Source organism: Vombatus ursinus, unplaced genomic scaffold (genome assembly GCF_900497805.2).
Source record: "Vombatus ursinus unplaced genomic scaffold, bare-nosed wombat genome assembly UNPS02014945.1, whole genome shotgun sequence".
Taxonomy (NCBI): Eukaryota; Metazoa; Chordata; class Mammalia; order Diprotodontia; family Vombatidae; genus Vombatus; species Vombatus ursinus.
Window position 1 is genome coordinate 20,705,445 of NW_020954723.1, and position 16,225 is coordinate 20,721,669.

A 16,225-nucleotide genomic window follows, 5' to 3' on the forward strand; every position below is an offset into this window, starting at 1 on the left:
GAACAATCCATGCAAATCTATTTGTGTTTTTGCCCAATAAAATATTCAGAAAGATGGGTTTTGGCCTCATTCTTTAAAATCCTTTAAGTTTGTGAGTTTAGGAAAGAGGCTTTTTAGTGGGAAGAACAAAGGGTTGATGCAATTATTTGTGCATTTGCATCAAGTAGAGTACAAAGCAGTAGCTGGTTAAATATAGGCTGAATTCCCAGTTGGGGTGTTGGGGACCTCTGTAGGTAGGTCAGTTGACCTGAAATGTATGAAGTCTTTTGTGTTTAGAATATTATTCTATGCTTTTTTTTTTTTAAAGAAAATTGCAGAATTCTAACTCAACGTTTGCAATTTTTCAGTCAGGCAAGCAATTGCTGAGTGGGCATCTTTCTGGCAACCTTCTGACTGATTCTTAAGCATCTCACCGAACTTGGATTTCTACAAGTTCTACAGTGGGATGCAAGTCGAATTTGTTCTCAGATTGTATTCCATCATTTTATTGGCTAGACAACACGACCTAACCGAGGTTCCTCTTAGGAAAGGATTTGACTCCTCCCTTCCACGGCAGCTTGCCATTCCTCCCTCTGAGGGTGCTAATTTTTTTTTTTCTCCCTTCCGAGCTTCACTGTCTTCCATCATAAAACTCCAAAACTTTTAAAGGAAAAGGAAAGGGGATGATCTTCTCTAGTGAACGAAATAACTTGATTTATTCAGTTCTTGGGCATTTTGACCACCTTCCTGTCAAGTCCACGTGGGGCAGTGATGGTGTGAAATTTTTAGGAGCAGCACCAAATCTTGAAAAAGTTATTTCAGTGGTGCAAGAAAGCAAGTCCCCATTCCCTTGAGCAAAACCACCGTCTGCGTTTCAAGTAATAGTCCGACAAACTTTGCGTCACTAGGATCTGATTCCCACTGAAATCCCCCGGAACGGCCAGACCCCTTTGAAACGCTTGTAAGATTTTGCCTTTTTCTCGCAGAACTTAACGCCTGCCACACCTCCTTGGTCTCTAGCCCTGGAGAAAACTGAGTCCGCTTAGTAGTGGGTAAGACAGCCCGGAGACAGTCACTCCCAGGGGCGGGAAGATTGTCGGAAAGGATCAAGCAACTAGCGGGAGCTGGAGACTCCCGCTGGGTCGGGCTACTTCTTCCCTCCTGTTTGCAGGGGATAGCGCTGCCGACAGCAGCCGGAGCCAGAAGAGCCAGGGAACCCGATAAACCCGAGAGCTTATTTGCAGGGGGCTAGAGAGATCAAAGAAGAGAGACTCACGCTAAGAAGGGATATAGTCACAGAGAAGCCTGGCCAGCTCGGGTCCAGATAAGGCACATTCGCACACACGTGCCCGACCTAGATGGTTACACTTGCATGCACATTCGGGTAGGCTCCCATACCGCTGGGCAGAACTCCGTAAGGCCCTGATTGTTACGTGTGTGTGTGTGTGTGTGTGTGTGTGTGTGGGTACGCGCGTGTCTGGGTGTGCATGGGTGCGTGCAGGAGTGTGTAACATGCACACACTCTTCTTCCTCCCTGACTCCCTCTGAAGTCTCCTCCCTTCCCTCACCGCCCTCCCGCGCCCCCCAGAGAAGGCTGAAGGAAGAGTGATTCTCTCCCGCCCGCCCTCCTTCGCCAGCACTGGTCCAATCTGTCCCCCCCTCCCCCCGAAACGACGGAGGGGAGTGGAAAGCGGTGGAAGAGGAAGGGGGGCAGACTCGAGTGAGCGGAGCAAGAAGCAGTGAGGCGCCGGAGAGAGCAAAGGAGACGATGCCTCGGCTCCTCGGGAAAGCTGGGCTCCTTCTCGGCTTTGTCCTGCTCACGCTGCTGCTCCCCGCCGGGAGGGGGCTGCCCCTGAGAAAGCTCCGAGGACCCGAATCCGGCCCCCCGGGGCCCCGGGACAGGAGCCACTCCAAGCCAGCAGAGGTGAGAGAGGTGGCGTGGCCTCAGCCACCCCTCCTAGGGCGGGGGCCAGGTGGGGTAACTCGAGAGCGCGCTCTGCCCGCCCACTCGCCCGCGGCTCGTGCGCGGTAGCCTCTGCTCAGTTCTGGGCCAGGTGCCTGGGGCCGTGCCCACCAGCCAGTGAACTGGGAGGGCAAGAAGCTCTCCCCAGCATCGGCAAGGGTAAGGGAGCAGGGGGGCCCGGGGATACGGACTGGCTGCAGGTAGCAGGTGGCCAGGGAAGAACAGTGATTGCCCCTTTTCCCACTCCAAAAAAAAAAAAAAAAAGACTAGGTGGGATGGAGAGCTGCATCGGGCAGCTGGGATTCTGGCCCTCTGGGTTCCTTTTTGACTCCACCACTCCCTGTAAAAAGGATAGTTTTCTCAAGGTGCTATGTTATCCTTACTGCCCAGTGTCCCCGTGCACAGTGTGCTCCAGCCGGGGTAGCCCCAAACACAGGTTCGATCAAGCCGAGGGTTTTTAGCGACAGCTAAATAAAACTTACGTTTTATTTCAGTACAGAAACCAGGTATTCGTGCCATGTGAATCATTCCCCTCAGAGGTGGAGTTGTTTCTGGGGGGAAAAAAATTGTTTTTACTGTTTGGAGTAAAGACAAAGATAAGTGCAAAAAAAAAATAATGCCAAATGAATACAGACCTACTGAAATGGAGCACATGCTACTTTTTCTGTGTACATGTATCCTCCTTAAGTTCTTTTGGGCCTACACAGCGCTTTGCTCACAACAGATTTCTTAACAGATACTTATTAAACTGAAATGAATTGAATTAAAGAGGGCATTTGCTCTCTCTCTTTTCCTGATGGGACTGAATTTGCTAACACTGAATCTTTAGCCCGTAGCCGCCTTCCTAGGAAGTCTCTGGAAGCTTGCATTTTCCAGCAAGTAATAAGCTGTTTCGTGATGGAAAAATGGATTGTGTTCCTTAGGCAATTGCAAGTGTCCTAGGGTAGGAATTGAATTAAGGGAAAGGAAAAGAGCCAAATAGAATTCTCCAGTTCAGAGGGGAAAAAATCTACCACTTGGTTCAGGAACCTCAGAGATTATCTAGTCCAACCCTATAATTTTACTGATGAGAAAACAGGCCCAGGGAGGTTAAGGTCACACAGGTAGGAAGTGTCAGAGGCAGAAATCAAGCCCCAGGTCCTCTAAAGCCTCAACTAATACACCCTTTCTGTTGTACCAAGCTGAGACACATCTCATCAAGAAAACTGGTGTACTTGGAGAAGGAAAGAAAGGACTGAGAGGTGGGGCTGCTGGTGTGTGGGGGCAGGACAATTAAACAACAAAATTGGAATGGACTATCTTGAGAAGTTGTGAGTTTCACACCACCATCCTGCCAGGTGGAGTCTAGATGATCATTTATATAGATGCGATTCATGGTCGTTTCAGTTATGAGTTGTACCTCAGATACACGAGATCCCTTCCAGTTTTCAGTTTCTATGAAGTCTTCCTGTGACCTCTTTATCTCTGTCTCTGTCTCTTTCTATCTCTGTCTCTCTGTCCAGAATGGGGTGGAGTTCAGATCTGGGAACATCTGGACTCTTGGAAGTTCTGTCAAGTAGCCTGGCATTATGGAAATTTGACTAGCCTGCCCTAAAGAAATTATCTGATCTATATATAGGGAAAATTCTTCCCTTCCCTATTATAAACTAGGTATGGGAGAGGTGGGGGAGGAAGCTGTGACACACAGAGGCCAGAGGAAGCACGGAGTTGAGCTAACAATCATGGAGAAGAAGGGAGGAGGTGTTTGAAACAAAACATTTATTGGCAGGCCCAGGCAGCTAGGAGGCAAAGTGGATAGAGTGCTGACCGTGCAGTCAGGAAGACTTATCTTCCTGAGTTCAAATCTGGCCTCAGACTTAATAGCTGTGTGACCTTGGGCAAGTCATCCCTGTTTGCTTCAATTTCCTTATTTGTAAAATAAGCTGGAGAAGGAAATGGCAAATCACTTCAGTATCTCTGCCAAGAAAACCCCAAATGGGGTCACAGAAGAGGACATCAGAAAACGACTGAATAATACGCCAAACAGCTTACTAAGCACTTTGGAAACACCTTATTTAATCCTCACAACAACCTTGTGAGGTAGGTGCTATATGACAGCCAAGTGTAGCATATAGAAAGAACCTGGGATTGAAAGTCAGGAGATTGAGGGTTTGGGCCCACTTTGACACTGACTTGAAGGGTGACTTCAGATTTCCTCATCTGGGAAAGAAGAAAACAGATTCTTCCCATTTTACAGATTGGGACAGAGAGAGACACAGAGAAAGTGAATGAGAGCTTAAACCCAGATGGCCTTTCTGTTGCTCAACCAGGTTCTCTGTGAACCCACTGAAGAAGACTACCCATTTTAATATCTAGGCATGGAAGAAAGGAACTCTCATTTCATATCACCACCATCATCATTTTAATAATACTAGTAGTTAACATTGATATTATTTAAGGTTTTTGAAGTATATTATCTCATTTGGACCTCATACAAACTCTGTGAGGTAGTACTATGGTGGGGGCACATTAAGCATCCTAATGGTTAAATCCAAAAGAACGTATATGCCTAATTTTTTGTTTCTGTTTTTTTCATGAGCCAGATCTCCTGTCTGAGAGATGGCACTGGTAGTAAAATGAACTCATTAGCATTAATTTCTACTCACTTGGCATAAATTGATCTTCTGTCCCTCCTTCTCCTGGCACCTACCCTAGGATTTAAGGGCCCTTAGGGTACCAATGAATACTGATGTAGTGAAAGATATGAGTATCCTGTAAATGCTTATGGAGTGCTTACTGATGACTTAATTAGTAAATGTTTTAGAGTACCTACTACATGCTTATCGTTGTACTGGGCACTGTGAGAGATATGGAACTGTTCATCTCTACCCTAAAGGAGCTTAGCATCCCCTTTGGAGAGAAGAAGCACAAATATATTCTTCTCTCTCTCTCTCTCTCTCTGTCTCTCTCTGTCTCTTTGTGTGTGTCTCTCTCTCTGTATCTGACTGTCTCTGTCTCTCTGACTCTATCTCTGTCTCTGTCTGTCTCTCTGTCTCTCTGTCTCTCTCTCTCTCTCTGTCTCTCTCTCTCTCTCTCTCTCACCTTTCATAGTCAAGCAGATGCTAAATCCCATCAACACCTCGCCAGCATCTCTCATGTCCATAATCCCTCCTCTCAACTCCAATTGCTGCAACTGCCCTACTACAGACCATCATCATAGACACACAGTAAGTGCTTGATAAATGTTCATTAGCCTGGAATGACTTAATAGTCTCTGAATAATTTTGCCTCTTTCCTCTCTTCCTTCTACAGTCTGTCTTTCATACAGTGGTCAGAATAGTTTTTCTTATGCAGAGGTCTGGTCATATGGTCTGAAGTAGCTAGATGGTACAATGGATAGAGCACAGAGCTTGGAATCAGGAAGACCTGATTTCAAATCCAGCCTCAAATATGCCTTAGCTGTGTGACCATGGGCATAGATTAATCTCTATTAATTTCAGTTACATTAATTACAGTTTCCTCATCTGTAAAATGGGGATAATAAGAGCTCCCAGGGTGGTTAGGAGGATCAAATGAGGTAATATTTATGAAGTGCTTAGAATAGTACCTGGCACTATATAAATGCTATTATGATTTGTATGCCATTCCCCTGCTCAGAAATCTTCATTGGTTCCTAGGTAACAACCAAATAAAGCTCAAACTCCTCTGGCTGACATTTAAGGCCCTCCACTACCTGGCACTATCCTTCCTTTCCAGTATTATCTCACATTACAGTTATCCCTTCCACATCACTGGGGGTAGGGGTGCCATGCCCCTGCAATCTGTAAAATCTGCATACAATTTTTTGGCCCTCCCTTCATACCAAAGAAGTCTGCTGAATTATTATGGCATTAAAAGATAAAATATATTGATATTATACAATACCATATACATATATTTTATGCATTTCTGAGTTTCTAACCATTTTCTGTGTCATCTACTGGCCTTGGTGTGTTGTTTGTGGCATCCACGAAATTCCTGAAACATTTCCATTCGATTTCTTATGCCGACCCGTAATGTATCGAAACCTCACTGGGGAAAGTTGAGATGTGGAAGGGATAGCTGTGCTTGCTTTTGTGTAATTTACCCTCCAGCCAAATTGCACTACTCAGTCTCCCAAACATGCCCTGTGCTCCCATGTTTCCCCACCTTTAATAACACCCAACTCATTTGCCAACTCTTCCACAAAGCCTTCCCCGATTCCTTTGTGAACAACTCCCAGTCAGTAACAATTAAATCAAATAAACCAAGTAACAAGAATATCCCTGTGCACAAGGAGGAGGAACTCTCTCACAGTTTCTATGCTAGTATATATGCAGGAAATAAATATGACCAGACTCGCAGAGCACTGTGTATGACACATTGTAGGCTCTTAGAAAATGTGTGTTTATTGATCGATAGAATGGCACATGCATAAAGAACCTTTGTGACCAGAGGATATGCATAGCCAGGGCATTGCCTCTGACACCTCAGGGTCTTAATGTTCACTGGTGAGGTCACTGGATACCAATTCTTGCTTTGGGATGGGAACATCCTCTGTGGTTCCATTCTTTCTGCCACACTGCTCTCTGCTGGATATCTCTGCTGAGCTGCTCTCATCTTCTGGGCTTTGGCTTCTGTGCAGGCTTTTCTGTTCCTCCCCTCCCATCCCCTCTATTCCATTGACATTTGCTGGATTATATCTGCTATTCAGCCTCTCCTCCATGAGTGTGTCTGAAGGGGAGGAGCAGGCAGATTTTCTTACTGCACAAATCATCTCAGGAACAAAACTAAAGTTGCCCAGATGAAGGTGGTGGAGCTGGCAACTTTTGTCCCATTTTCTACCAGCAGCTAAAACCTTTGTTTTAGACAAAAAAAAGATACATTTCCTGTCCTCAAGGAGTTTAAAGGCTAATAGAGGAGAGACAATATGCAAATGAGCTTGATAGAAGGAAGGATATAATGTGTTCAAAGAAAAGGCAGCCAAATGCTATGAGAAATTTTGATCCTAACAATAGCTCTGTGGAATGATGTAGGCAGGGCACAGGTGTTATCTCTATTTTAAAGATGAGAAAACTGAGACTTATAAAGGTTTTGAGTTACTCAAACTAAACTATATTAGGCTAGCCTGATTATTCTGTATTCCAAAAACCAATAGGAAATTTTAAAGAAGAGTCCTTTTCTATTCTACATTAAGGAAGTCTTCAAAATAGATTGTTGCTATCTAGAAGACCCTGAGTGTACACATAATAGATTGGGGGTCCCACCCCCGATTTCAGCATTTAATCATTGCCTTCAAACCTCAATCTTCTTGAGTTTTTCCTAAGCTTAGCCACTAGCCACTCACAGAGTCATCTCTGAGCCAGTAACATTTGAGATCATAGGAATAGTGTTGGAAAGGACCTCAAATGCCATCTGGCCCAGCCCTCTCCTTTTACAAATGAGGAAACTGAAGGCTGGGGTGGGGGGCAGCAGCATAAAGTGATTTGGCCAAAAGAACATGCCTTTGCTCATCCACCTATCTGGAACTCCTTCAAACCCTACCCCCTTCCTCTGAACCCAGCTGAAACTTATCTATCCTTCAAAGCAAAGCTCATGTTACACCTCCCCTGTGAAGCTTTCCCTGGACAGACCAGCCCCGAGTGAACTCTCTTCCCTGAATTCTTGGAGTACTCACTGTTACACTGTTCATTTGGGATTTACCATGTACTCCCTCAGAGTGTTATTCTTTTACATGCCCGTAGTATGTTTTATTTCTCTGTGTTACAAGTTCTTGGGGGCAGAGACCATATCTTAAACCTTACTCCCCAACAAGTATTCTTTGATCCAGTGACACTGGCCTCCTGGCTATTCCACAAACAAGACATTCCATTTCTCGACTCCAGGCATTTTCTTGGGCCATCCCTCATGCCTTGGAATGTTCTCCCTCCTTTACTCTGTCTACTGACCTCTCTGGTTTCCTTTAAGTCTTAACTAAAATCCTACCTTCTACAGGAAACCTTCCCTAACACCTCTTAACTCCAGTGCTTTCCCACTTTTAATTATTTCTTATTTATCCTACATATAGCTTGCTTTGCATAGATTGGCTTTCATGTTGTCTCCTCCATTAGACTGTAAGCTCCTTGAGGGCTGGGAATATCTTTTGCCTCTTGGTATCCCTAGCACTTAGCACAGTGTCTGGCACATAATAGGAGCTTAATAAATGTTTATTGATGGTTGATATTATTGATTGATGATGAGGATTGTGAAATACCAAAACTAGCTATCTTGGATGATTAAAGGAGTTGGCCTGGTGTATAGTTATGTCCATTGTAGATATACAATAGATGTGAGTAATAGGATGAATCTGTCCAGAATGGTAAGCTAGAGGTAGAAAATTAGGCTATTTGACCTCTGAGAGTCCCTCTCAAGAAACCTGAGGATGTTTTGATTCTGTCTCTGGGATTTTGGGAGTTTAGATTGGCTAAACATCTTCTTCCCCATTAGCTATAACTCTACTAGGGGTAGCAGATACATAGTCTAATAATAATAACAACTAAAATTAATATTATTGTATATTATAATTGATATTGATATTTTATATTATGTTATTAAATATATTAAATTATATTATAATTTATATTATACTATAACTAATATTTACATAGTACTTGCTATGTGCCAGGCACTATGTATGCTAAACACTTTCTGAGTGTTGTCTCATTTGTTCCTCACAGCAACCCTGTGAAGTAGGTACAATTATTATCCCCATTTTTTAGTTGAGATAACTGAGGCAAGCAGAGTTTAAGTGACTTGCCCAGGTTCACACAGCTAGTAAGTGTCTGAGGTCAAATTTGAACTCAGGTCTTCCTGACTCCAAACCCAGTGATCTCTCAACTGGGCCACCCAACTGTCTCCATTAAGCTCTATAGATTGACCCTAAACCCACATCAGAATAATCCATTTAGGAGACTGAGGAGATGCTATGACCTTTTTTCACCTCTACTATAATCACAATCTTCTTGACCTTTTTTCTATCCATATTGTTTTCACCCCATGACTAAAAATGACCTGAACTATCTTGGCCCTTTCATCTACCACCCAGAACTGCTTTAGTCTTTCCCCAAGCTTGAACTTTAGGGACGTACAGAGTTATCATGGAGCCAATAACATTTGAGTTCAAATGTGGCCTTAGAGATTTACTAGCTGTGTGACCCTGGGCAAGTCACTTAACCACAATTGCCTTGCTCCCCTCTCCCAAAAAAAGAGTTGGACACAACTGAAATGAGTGAACATTGTAGTTAGGATTTATATAATGCTTTAAGATTTGAAAGTACTGGTCCAGCCATTCTGGAATTCTGGAGAGCAGTTTGGAACTATGCCCAAATGGCTATAAAATTGTGCACACCCTTTGACCCAGCAATACCCCCTCTAGGTCTGTATCCCAAAGAGATCATTAAAACGGGAAAAGGACCCACGTGTACAAAAATATTTAAAGCAGCTCTTTTTGTGGTGGCCAAGAATTGGACATTGTGGGGATGCCCATCAGTTGGAGAATATGTAATGGAATACTATTGTGCTATAAGAAGTGGTGAGCAGGAGGACTTTGAAAAATCTGGAAGGATTTGTATGGGTTGATGCTGAGTGAAGTAAGCAGAACCAGGAGGACGTTGTACACAGTAACAGCCACTTTGTTTGATGACTAATATCGATAGACTCAGCTCTTCTCAGCAATACAATGATCTAAGACAATTCCAAAAGACTCATGATAGAAAATGCTATCCACATCCAGAGAAAGAATGCAGATAGAAGCATACTGTTTGCTCTCCTTTTCTTTTGTTGTTTTAATTCTTCTTTCTCGGGCTTCCTCCCATTAGTGTTAATTATTCTATACATCATGACTAATGTGAAAATATGCTTAATATGAATGTATAAGTAGAGCCTATATCAGATTACATGCCCGTCTTGGGGAGGGGGGAGGAGATGAAGGGGGAGAAAATTTAAAACTCAAAATCTTATGGAAGTGAATGTTGAAAACTAAAAATAAATAATTTTTTAAAAAAAGAAAAAAAGATTTGCAAGTACTTTACAAATATTCTCTCATTTGATTCTTGCAATAACCCTGGGAAACAGGTAGTATTATTATCCCCATTTCACAGATGAGGAAAAGGAGGCAGACAGAGGTAAAGTGATTTACCCAGGGTCACGCAGTAAGTGTCTGAGGCAAGATCTGATTTCAGGCCTTCTCAGTTCCAGGTTCAGCACTGTTTCCTGAGCTGTCTCTCTTACTGTAAGAGAGATCTCCTTTTTGGGGGGTGGGGGTCAGGAGGCAGGATTAGTATTTTAAATACCAGTCTTTGTATTGAGGGTGAAATCTAAACTGAGCTCTGCTCTTCCTATTCCCCACCCCAATTGGCTGTCATTGCCCAAACCCTTTGGAAGCCTGGTCTTAGGTAAGAAGTATTTGAATACTCTTGAATTTATGGGGCAACCTGCTGGGACCCTAGAGTTTGAGGTCTTTCTTCCCTTCCATCACTAGCTACAGTCATATTTGGGCAGCAGCCTGGGGAAGGTTAGGGTAGGGAGGAAGGGAGGGGACTGAAGCCAGGGAGGAGTCAGAGTTGCTCAAGAATAGGGGGAGGGGAGGATGACTGGGAATGTTGTTGGTTTCGCAGCTGGGGTTGTTGGTCCCTCATATGCCAAGACAAGTTCATAGTTCCTAAAGCAGGAGTGAGTGGAGATAGGGCTAATGAGAGGGTTAAGGCTGGAATAAGTTAACAACAGCTCTGCTCACGTAAATGCCTTAAGGATTATGACTAACATGCTTCCACAATATTAAACGGGAACATGTGGCCTAGGGGTGGGGTGATCCAAGCCAGGCTCTAATTAAGAGAGGATATATATGAGACTCTTAGCCACAGATTATCATATGCACACATATTAAGCCAAATATGGGATTGTTCAACTGTGTGGGTGAGTGAGTTTGGGTACAGTTAGATGCGTGAGTGTATGTGTCCTCTGTGTATCTACATGATCATTTTTGGGGAGTTTGAGACCTGTAATTTCATTGATATAGAGAACTCCCCAGTGAGGAAACCCCTCTGCTTGTGAAAATCAGGCACCTTAGAGAATTGCCTAGACAGAGAGCCTTGAGGGGTTAAGTGATGTGCCCAAGGGTCATACAGTCAGTATGAGTCAGAGACAGGACTTGTAACCATGGGCTTTTTGACTGGGTAAAACCACCTTGGCAAACAGGTTCAGGGCACCTGAATCCAAAACCTTAAATCCAATTCATGAGTAATTCAAGACATCATCCTTGATGTCATTGGTCTTCTGAAAGGAAGGATGAACAACAATAACAGCTCTGTATGCACTATACCATGCTGCCTTTCCCATGTGATGTCATCTAAAATTCAGTGCAGTTGTAAAAAATGTTGAGAATGTAGTAGAGTTGCCCTAGGTGCCAGGAAGACCTGAAGCCAGATTCAACTTTCAACACTGACAGTTAACTAACTGGCTAAGTAACCCTGTGCAAATTAACACCTCAGTGCTCTAGGCAACTCTATCAGGCTAGAAGTTTCTAAGAGGGTGCCAACCTGCATTAGTAGAGGGAATTTCTTCATCTTGGATTTTCCTTTGTATCAATGAAATCACAGGTCCAGTTCCTTCTCTCTAAAATATTTAATGAGTTGGATTCAAAAAATATCAGTCCCCACAAATGAGTCAGTGAATCCATGAATGTGTGCCTGTGTGATAGGATATGTGTCCACATGTGTATATAGTGGGTAGGGGTGCTGTTCTGGTCATAGGTTCCTCCAGAATATTCTCATCCAAACCACAGACAAAACTTTCTCAAAGGGGAGATTCCTAGATTTCTTTAAGTTAGGGAGGAAAGTGAGGTTGTGTTGAATGCTCAGTGAGGAGTGATTTTGGATCACAGGTTGTCAGATTTTCTTCTGGCATCAATGGAAGGGCCAGAAAGAAGATTCAAGGCACTAATTTGCTTTTTAAGGGCATGCAAGCCTGGTCCTATAGTCATGTGTCCCTACTGTTCTCAATGCCAGTTTCTCAATGCCATCAGTAAAATGAGACTAGTGGAATTTACCTACCCATCAATGTGTGAGTGCACCCAAGTGTACCCTAGTGTTGGACAGCAACACCCAGGGCAGTCAGAACCACAGTGAAAGGGCCACATGGCATTTCCCCTGGAGGACAGTGTCATCCTTTTCATCTGGATGTCTTTATGAGCTTGCACTCTTGCAAGTAAGTAATCTTGTATCAGCTGCAGCCTTGGGCTATTCACACAGGCAAAATCCCGATAGCCACTTTCAGGCTAACACAGGTGCTCCGTTCAGGGAACACTCAGAGCAGAAAAAATGAACAAATGCACCTTGTGTGCCTATGGAAGGGAAGCCTTCTGGCCTTGGGGACAACTGACTGGGTTGAAGAATTTTCCTTTGGATTGACCATCCCCAAGTTCTTATAACAGGAGTTGGGATTGCTCTGGTGGAAAGGCTGCTCCTGAGGGAAGTAGAGAGACCTCTGCTGGGGCTCACTGGAAACACATGCTGGGAGGCACTGAAGGCTTAACATTAAGATCCTATTCTAAACTTAACAAACTCCAAATAAAATGGATAGTTTTATATTCATAATGGAACAGAAAAAAGAGAATTGTACATAGAAATTCAGGTCTCTATTAAGTACAGCTTGATTTTCTTTTATAAGTATATATTAATTTCAACCTATAACTTTCAAAGCTGTCCTGCTTGTCTGTGCTTCTTTCTTCTTGCCTTCTTTTTCTCTGCATTTCTTAAAACGCCTCTTTTCTTTCATTTCCTTTTTTTTTTACTCTCTTCCTAGCTTCACTCATTTTCTCTCCCACATCCCATTGTAAAAAAGAAAGAAAGGAAAAGGAAGCCTTTCTAATTAATCTTTCTAATTAGCCTTTCTAATCTCTCTGCCATGAGATGGGTAGTATGCTTCACTATCAGTCTCATGCAACTGAGATTGATCATCGTATTTATCAGAATTCTCAAGTCTTTCAAAATTGTTTTTCTGTGTAAATTGTTCTGGTTCTGCTCATTTCACTCTGCATCATTTCATTTAAGTCTTTTCAGATTTTTCTGAAACTATCCACTTTGTCATTTCTTATAGAGCAATAATATTCTTTAATAATATTTAATTTAATAATATTTCTCATAGAGCAATAATACATAATAAGACATAATTTGTTCAACCATTCTCCAATAGATAGACAATTAAGATATCCTATATATGTTCTGCAGTCACCACTTTCCCCGCCAGCATTTGGGGAGAGTTTGGTAGTTTGGTTTTGGAACTGGAGCACTGGAATAGTAGGAGAGAGAATCCTTCTCAAACTCTTTCTTTGTTTTCTCCAAAGTCTTCACGAAGATTCTGTCCCCAAGAGATTTTCCTGAAACTCAGAGAAAAGGGGCAGTGTCCTAATCTGGGCTTGGGTACACCTCCCCCCCCCCCACACACACCTTGATCTCGACAAACTTGAGGGGAGAGAGTGTGTAGTACAGGAATTCCACAGAAATCTTGCAATGGAGAAATTAGAAACTTTTGACAATATGTGTGTGTATATATATATGTGCACATTTAATCATCAAGCATTTCTAAAAGACCTTCTATGTGTCAGGTACTATACTCCCAGTCAGTCAGCAAGCATTTATTAAATGCTTACTATGTACCAAGCAATAGTAAAAATAATAAAAAAAAATTAGTAAAAAAAAAATCCCTCACCAAAGGCAAAAACAGTCCCTGCTCTCAAGGAGCTCGTGGTCTAATGGGAGAGACAACATGTAAACAGCTACGTACAAACAAAATATACACAGGATAGACCAGAGATAACACTGTGTTAGCATTAAGGGGAATCAGGAAAGGCTTCTTATGAAAGGTGAGATTTTAGCTGAAACTTGAAGGAAGCCAGGAAAGCTAAGAGGTTGGGATGAGGAGGGAAAGAATTCCAGGCACTGGAAAGAGCCAGCAAAAATGCATAGAAGGAGATGGAGTGTCTTGTATGAGGAACAGCACTGGTCAATGGAGCAATATGCCTGGGTTCTAGTTGTGGCTGTGGTACCATGTGACCCTGAGCAACTCTCTCAATCTCTCTGGACCTTTGTTTCTTCATCTGTGGTAGACTAGATGATCTCTTAAACTCTCTTTCCAGACCAAATATTCTGTGGCTGACTGATTGGTTTGTTAAACATTTGTTGAGTTTCTACTGTATCCCAAAGCACTGTGTGTATCTACTGGATCAGAGAATTTTCTACTGAGATTAGAATGTCACCTTGAGGTCAAGGGCAGTATCATTTTCCCTTTTCCATTCCCCACAATGGCATACATATAATAAGTATTTCAGTAAGCATTTGATGAGTGAATTCTGAAAATTATCATTATACCTTTCATTAATATAGCTCCTTACAATTTTCATAGCCCTTTCACATTCATTGTTTGATTTAATCCTCCCAGAATTTTTCAAAGTAGATACAACAGATCCCCAAATTATATAAGGAGAAACTGGAGCTTAAGGCCATTACAGAATTACCCAAGCTCATTTAGCAAGTTAGTGGTAGGGGCTGGGATTAGAATTTAGGCTTCCTTATTCCAGATCTAGTGCTTTCATCATCACTTGGGTCAGCCACCATTGATTTTATTAACACCTCTGCTCTCTAGGAGGGGTCCTTGATCTTGTTCCTGGCCACCTCTTTATTCCCTCAGGTTTCTACCTCACCTGATGCCATGTTACCCCAGGAGGAGAAAGTGCCATTGTCCTCCCAGACCAGAAACCAAGCTGGACTACGACGTCATAAGCGTCGTAGCATGTCCCAGCCAGTGACCCCAACCCATCAAGTCCCGAAGGATGGTGAACCCTCTACTACCCAGGAAGCTTCTCCCTTCCTATTGGAACTGCAGAGCCTTCCAGGATTGGCTGACGTAGATCTCAGTGCCCAAAACCCCAACATCCAGGTGAGTATCTAGGAAGGTGGGTCAGAGAATGGAGTGGAGGTCTAAGGGAATGCGGTGGAGTAAGGGAGAGACTGAACTCATTTGGGAGGCAGTGTGGTCAAGTGCAAGGAGCCCTGGGTTTGGAATTAGGGGCCATGACTCCAGATCTTGAATCCTGACTGTCCTCTACTATCTGTGCAACCTTGGGCTAGTCCCTTCACTTCCCAGGGCCTTAGTGTCTTCATCTGTCTAACAAGGGGCTTGAACTACATGACCTCTAAGGCCCCTTCCCTCTGTAGGTCTATAATCCTATGATCTTTTGGCTCCAGGTGTCATCATTCAAATAGCTACCTTTGGAGAATAATGGAGTTAAGATGAAGGGGGTGGAATCTTTAAAGTTCTTGCCAAATTTCAGCCTTATGATCAGTACTTCTAGAAATGGAGGCTAGAGTCCTCTCCTTTTCCATCCCATACAAATGAGTTTTGTTCAGGGATATAAAGAACTTTATAGTAATTCACATACATATAATGCTTTAAGTTTTGTAAAACGTTTTCTTCATGACATTCTTATGAGATAGATAATACAATTTTTATTATCCCCACTCTAAAGCTGAGGAAATTGAGGCTCAGAGAGGTTAATTGACTTCACAAAACTAGCAACTGTTGGACCCAGGTCTCCTGACTTCAAATCCAGTACTCATGTTACTACCCAGCTCTGCCTCAAACTATAAATACTTGAAATTGTAGTTTATTCCTCAAACTGGGAAAACTTAGGAACTGAACAGTTTTGGGCCATCTGCCTCTTTTGTACCAAAGTGCTTTCTGGCTCCTATTTATTGCCAGAAGTAGGGAAGACTGCACATAGGAGTAGAGTACCTTGGGAATCCTTGGCCTTTCTAGTCCCATGGAGGCCCAGACAGGTTCAAATTCTTCTTTTCTTTCAGAGAGACAATGTCCAACCTTGTTTGAAATTGGGGGTCAGAAATGTAGAATTCCAATGCAAGTTGTATGGAGAAGAATGCAGACTTTGTTTCCCCAAAGCACCCACTCAGCCCAGCTGGCAGGGATAGAGATAGGGAGAAGCATTGAGGGAGTATAGCTTGGGCATTCAGTTCTTTCTGGGTTGGCTAGAATTTGGCATAGGGAGGAACCCATCAAGGGGAGAGTGACTTAGATAAGGTACATTCTAATTTTGGTAATTCTTAACCATGACCTGAAAACCCCAGAAGTACCACTATCTATGGGTTTAAGTTATCCATGGAGTTAAGATGAAAGGGGTAGGATTTCTTTCTTTCTTTCTTTCTTTCTTTCTTTCTTTCTTTCTTTCTTTCTTTC

The 16,225-nt window shown here is 42.9% G+C and overlaps 1 protein-coding gene across 1 annotated transcript in view; it reads left to right on the top strand.

The window, feature by feature from the left end:
- The first annotated feature begins 1,747 nt into the window (after nucleotides 1-1,747).
- Nucleotides 1,748-16,225, top strand: part of ISM2 (isthmin 2) — a 25,655-nt gene continuing 11,177 nt past the window's right edge. The window contains exons 1-2 of the mRNA XM_027844920.1: nucleotides 1,748-1,903; nucleotides 14,663-14,911. Coding sequence (XP_027700721.1) covers nucleotides 1,748-1,903; nucleotides 14,663-14,911 — 405 coding nt within the window. The remainder of the gene's footprint in view (nucleotides 1,904-14,662; nucleotides 14,912-16,225) is intronic.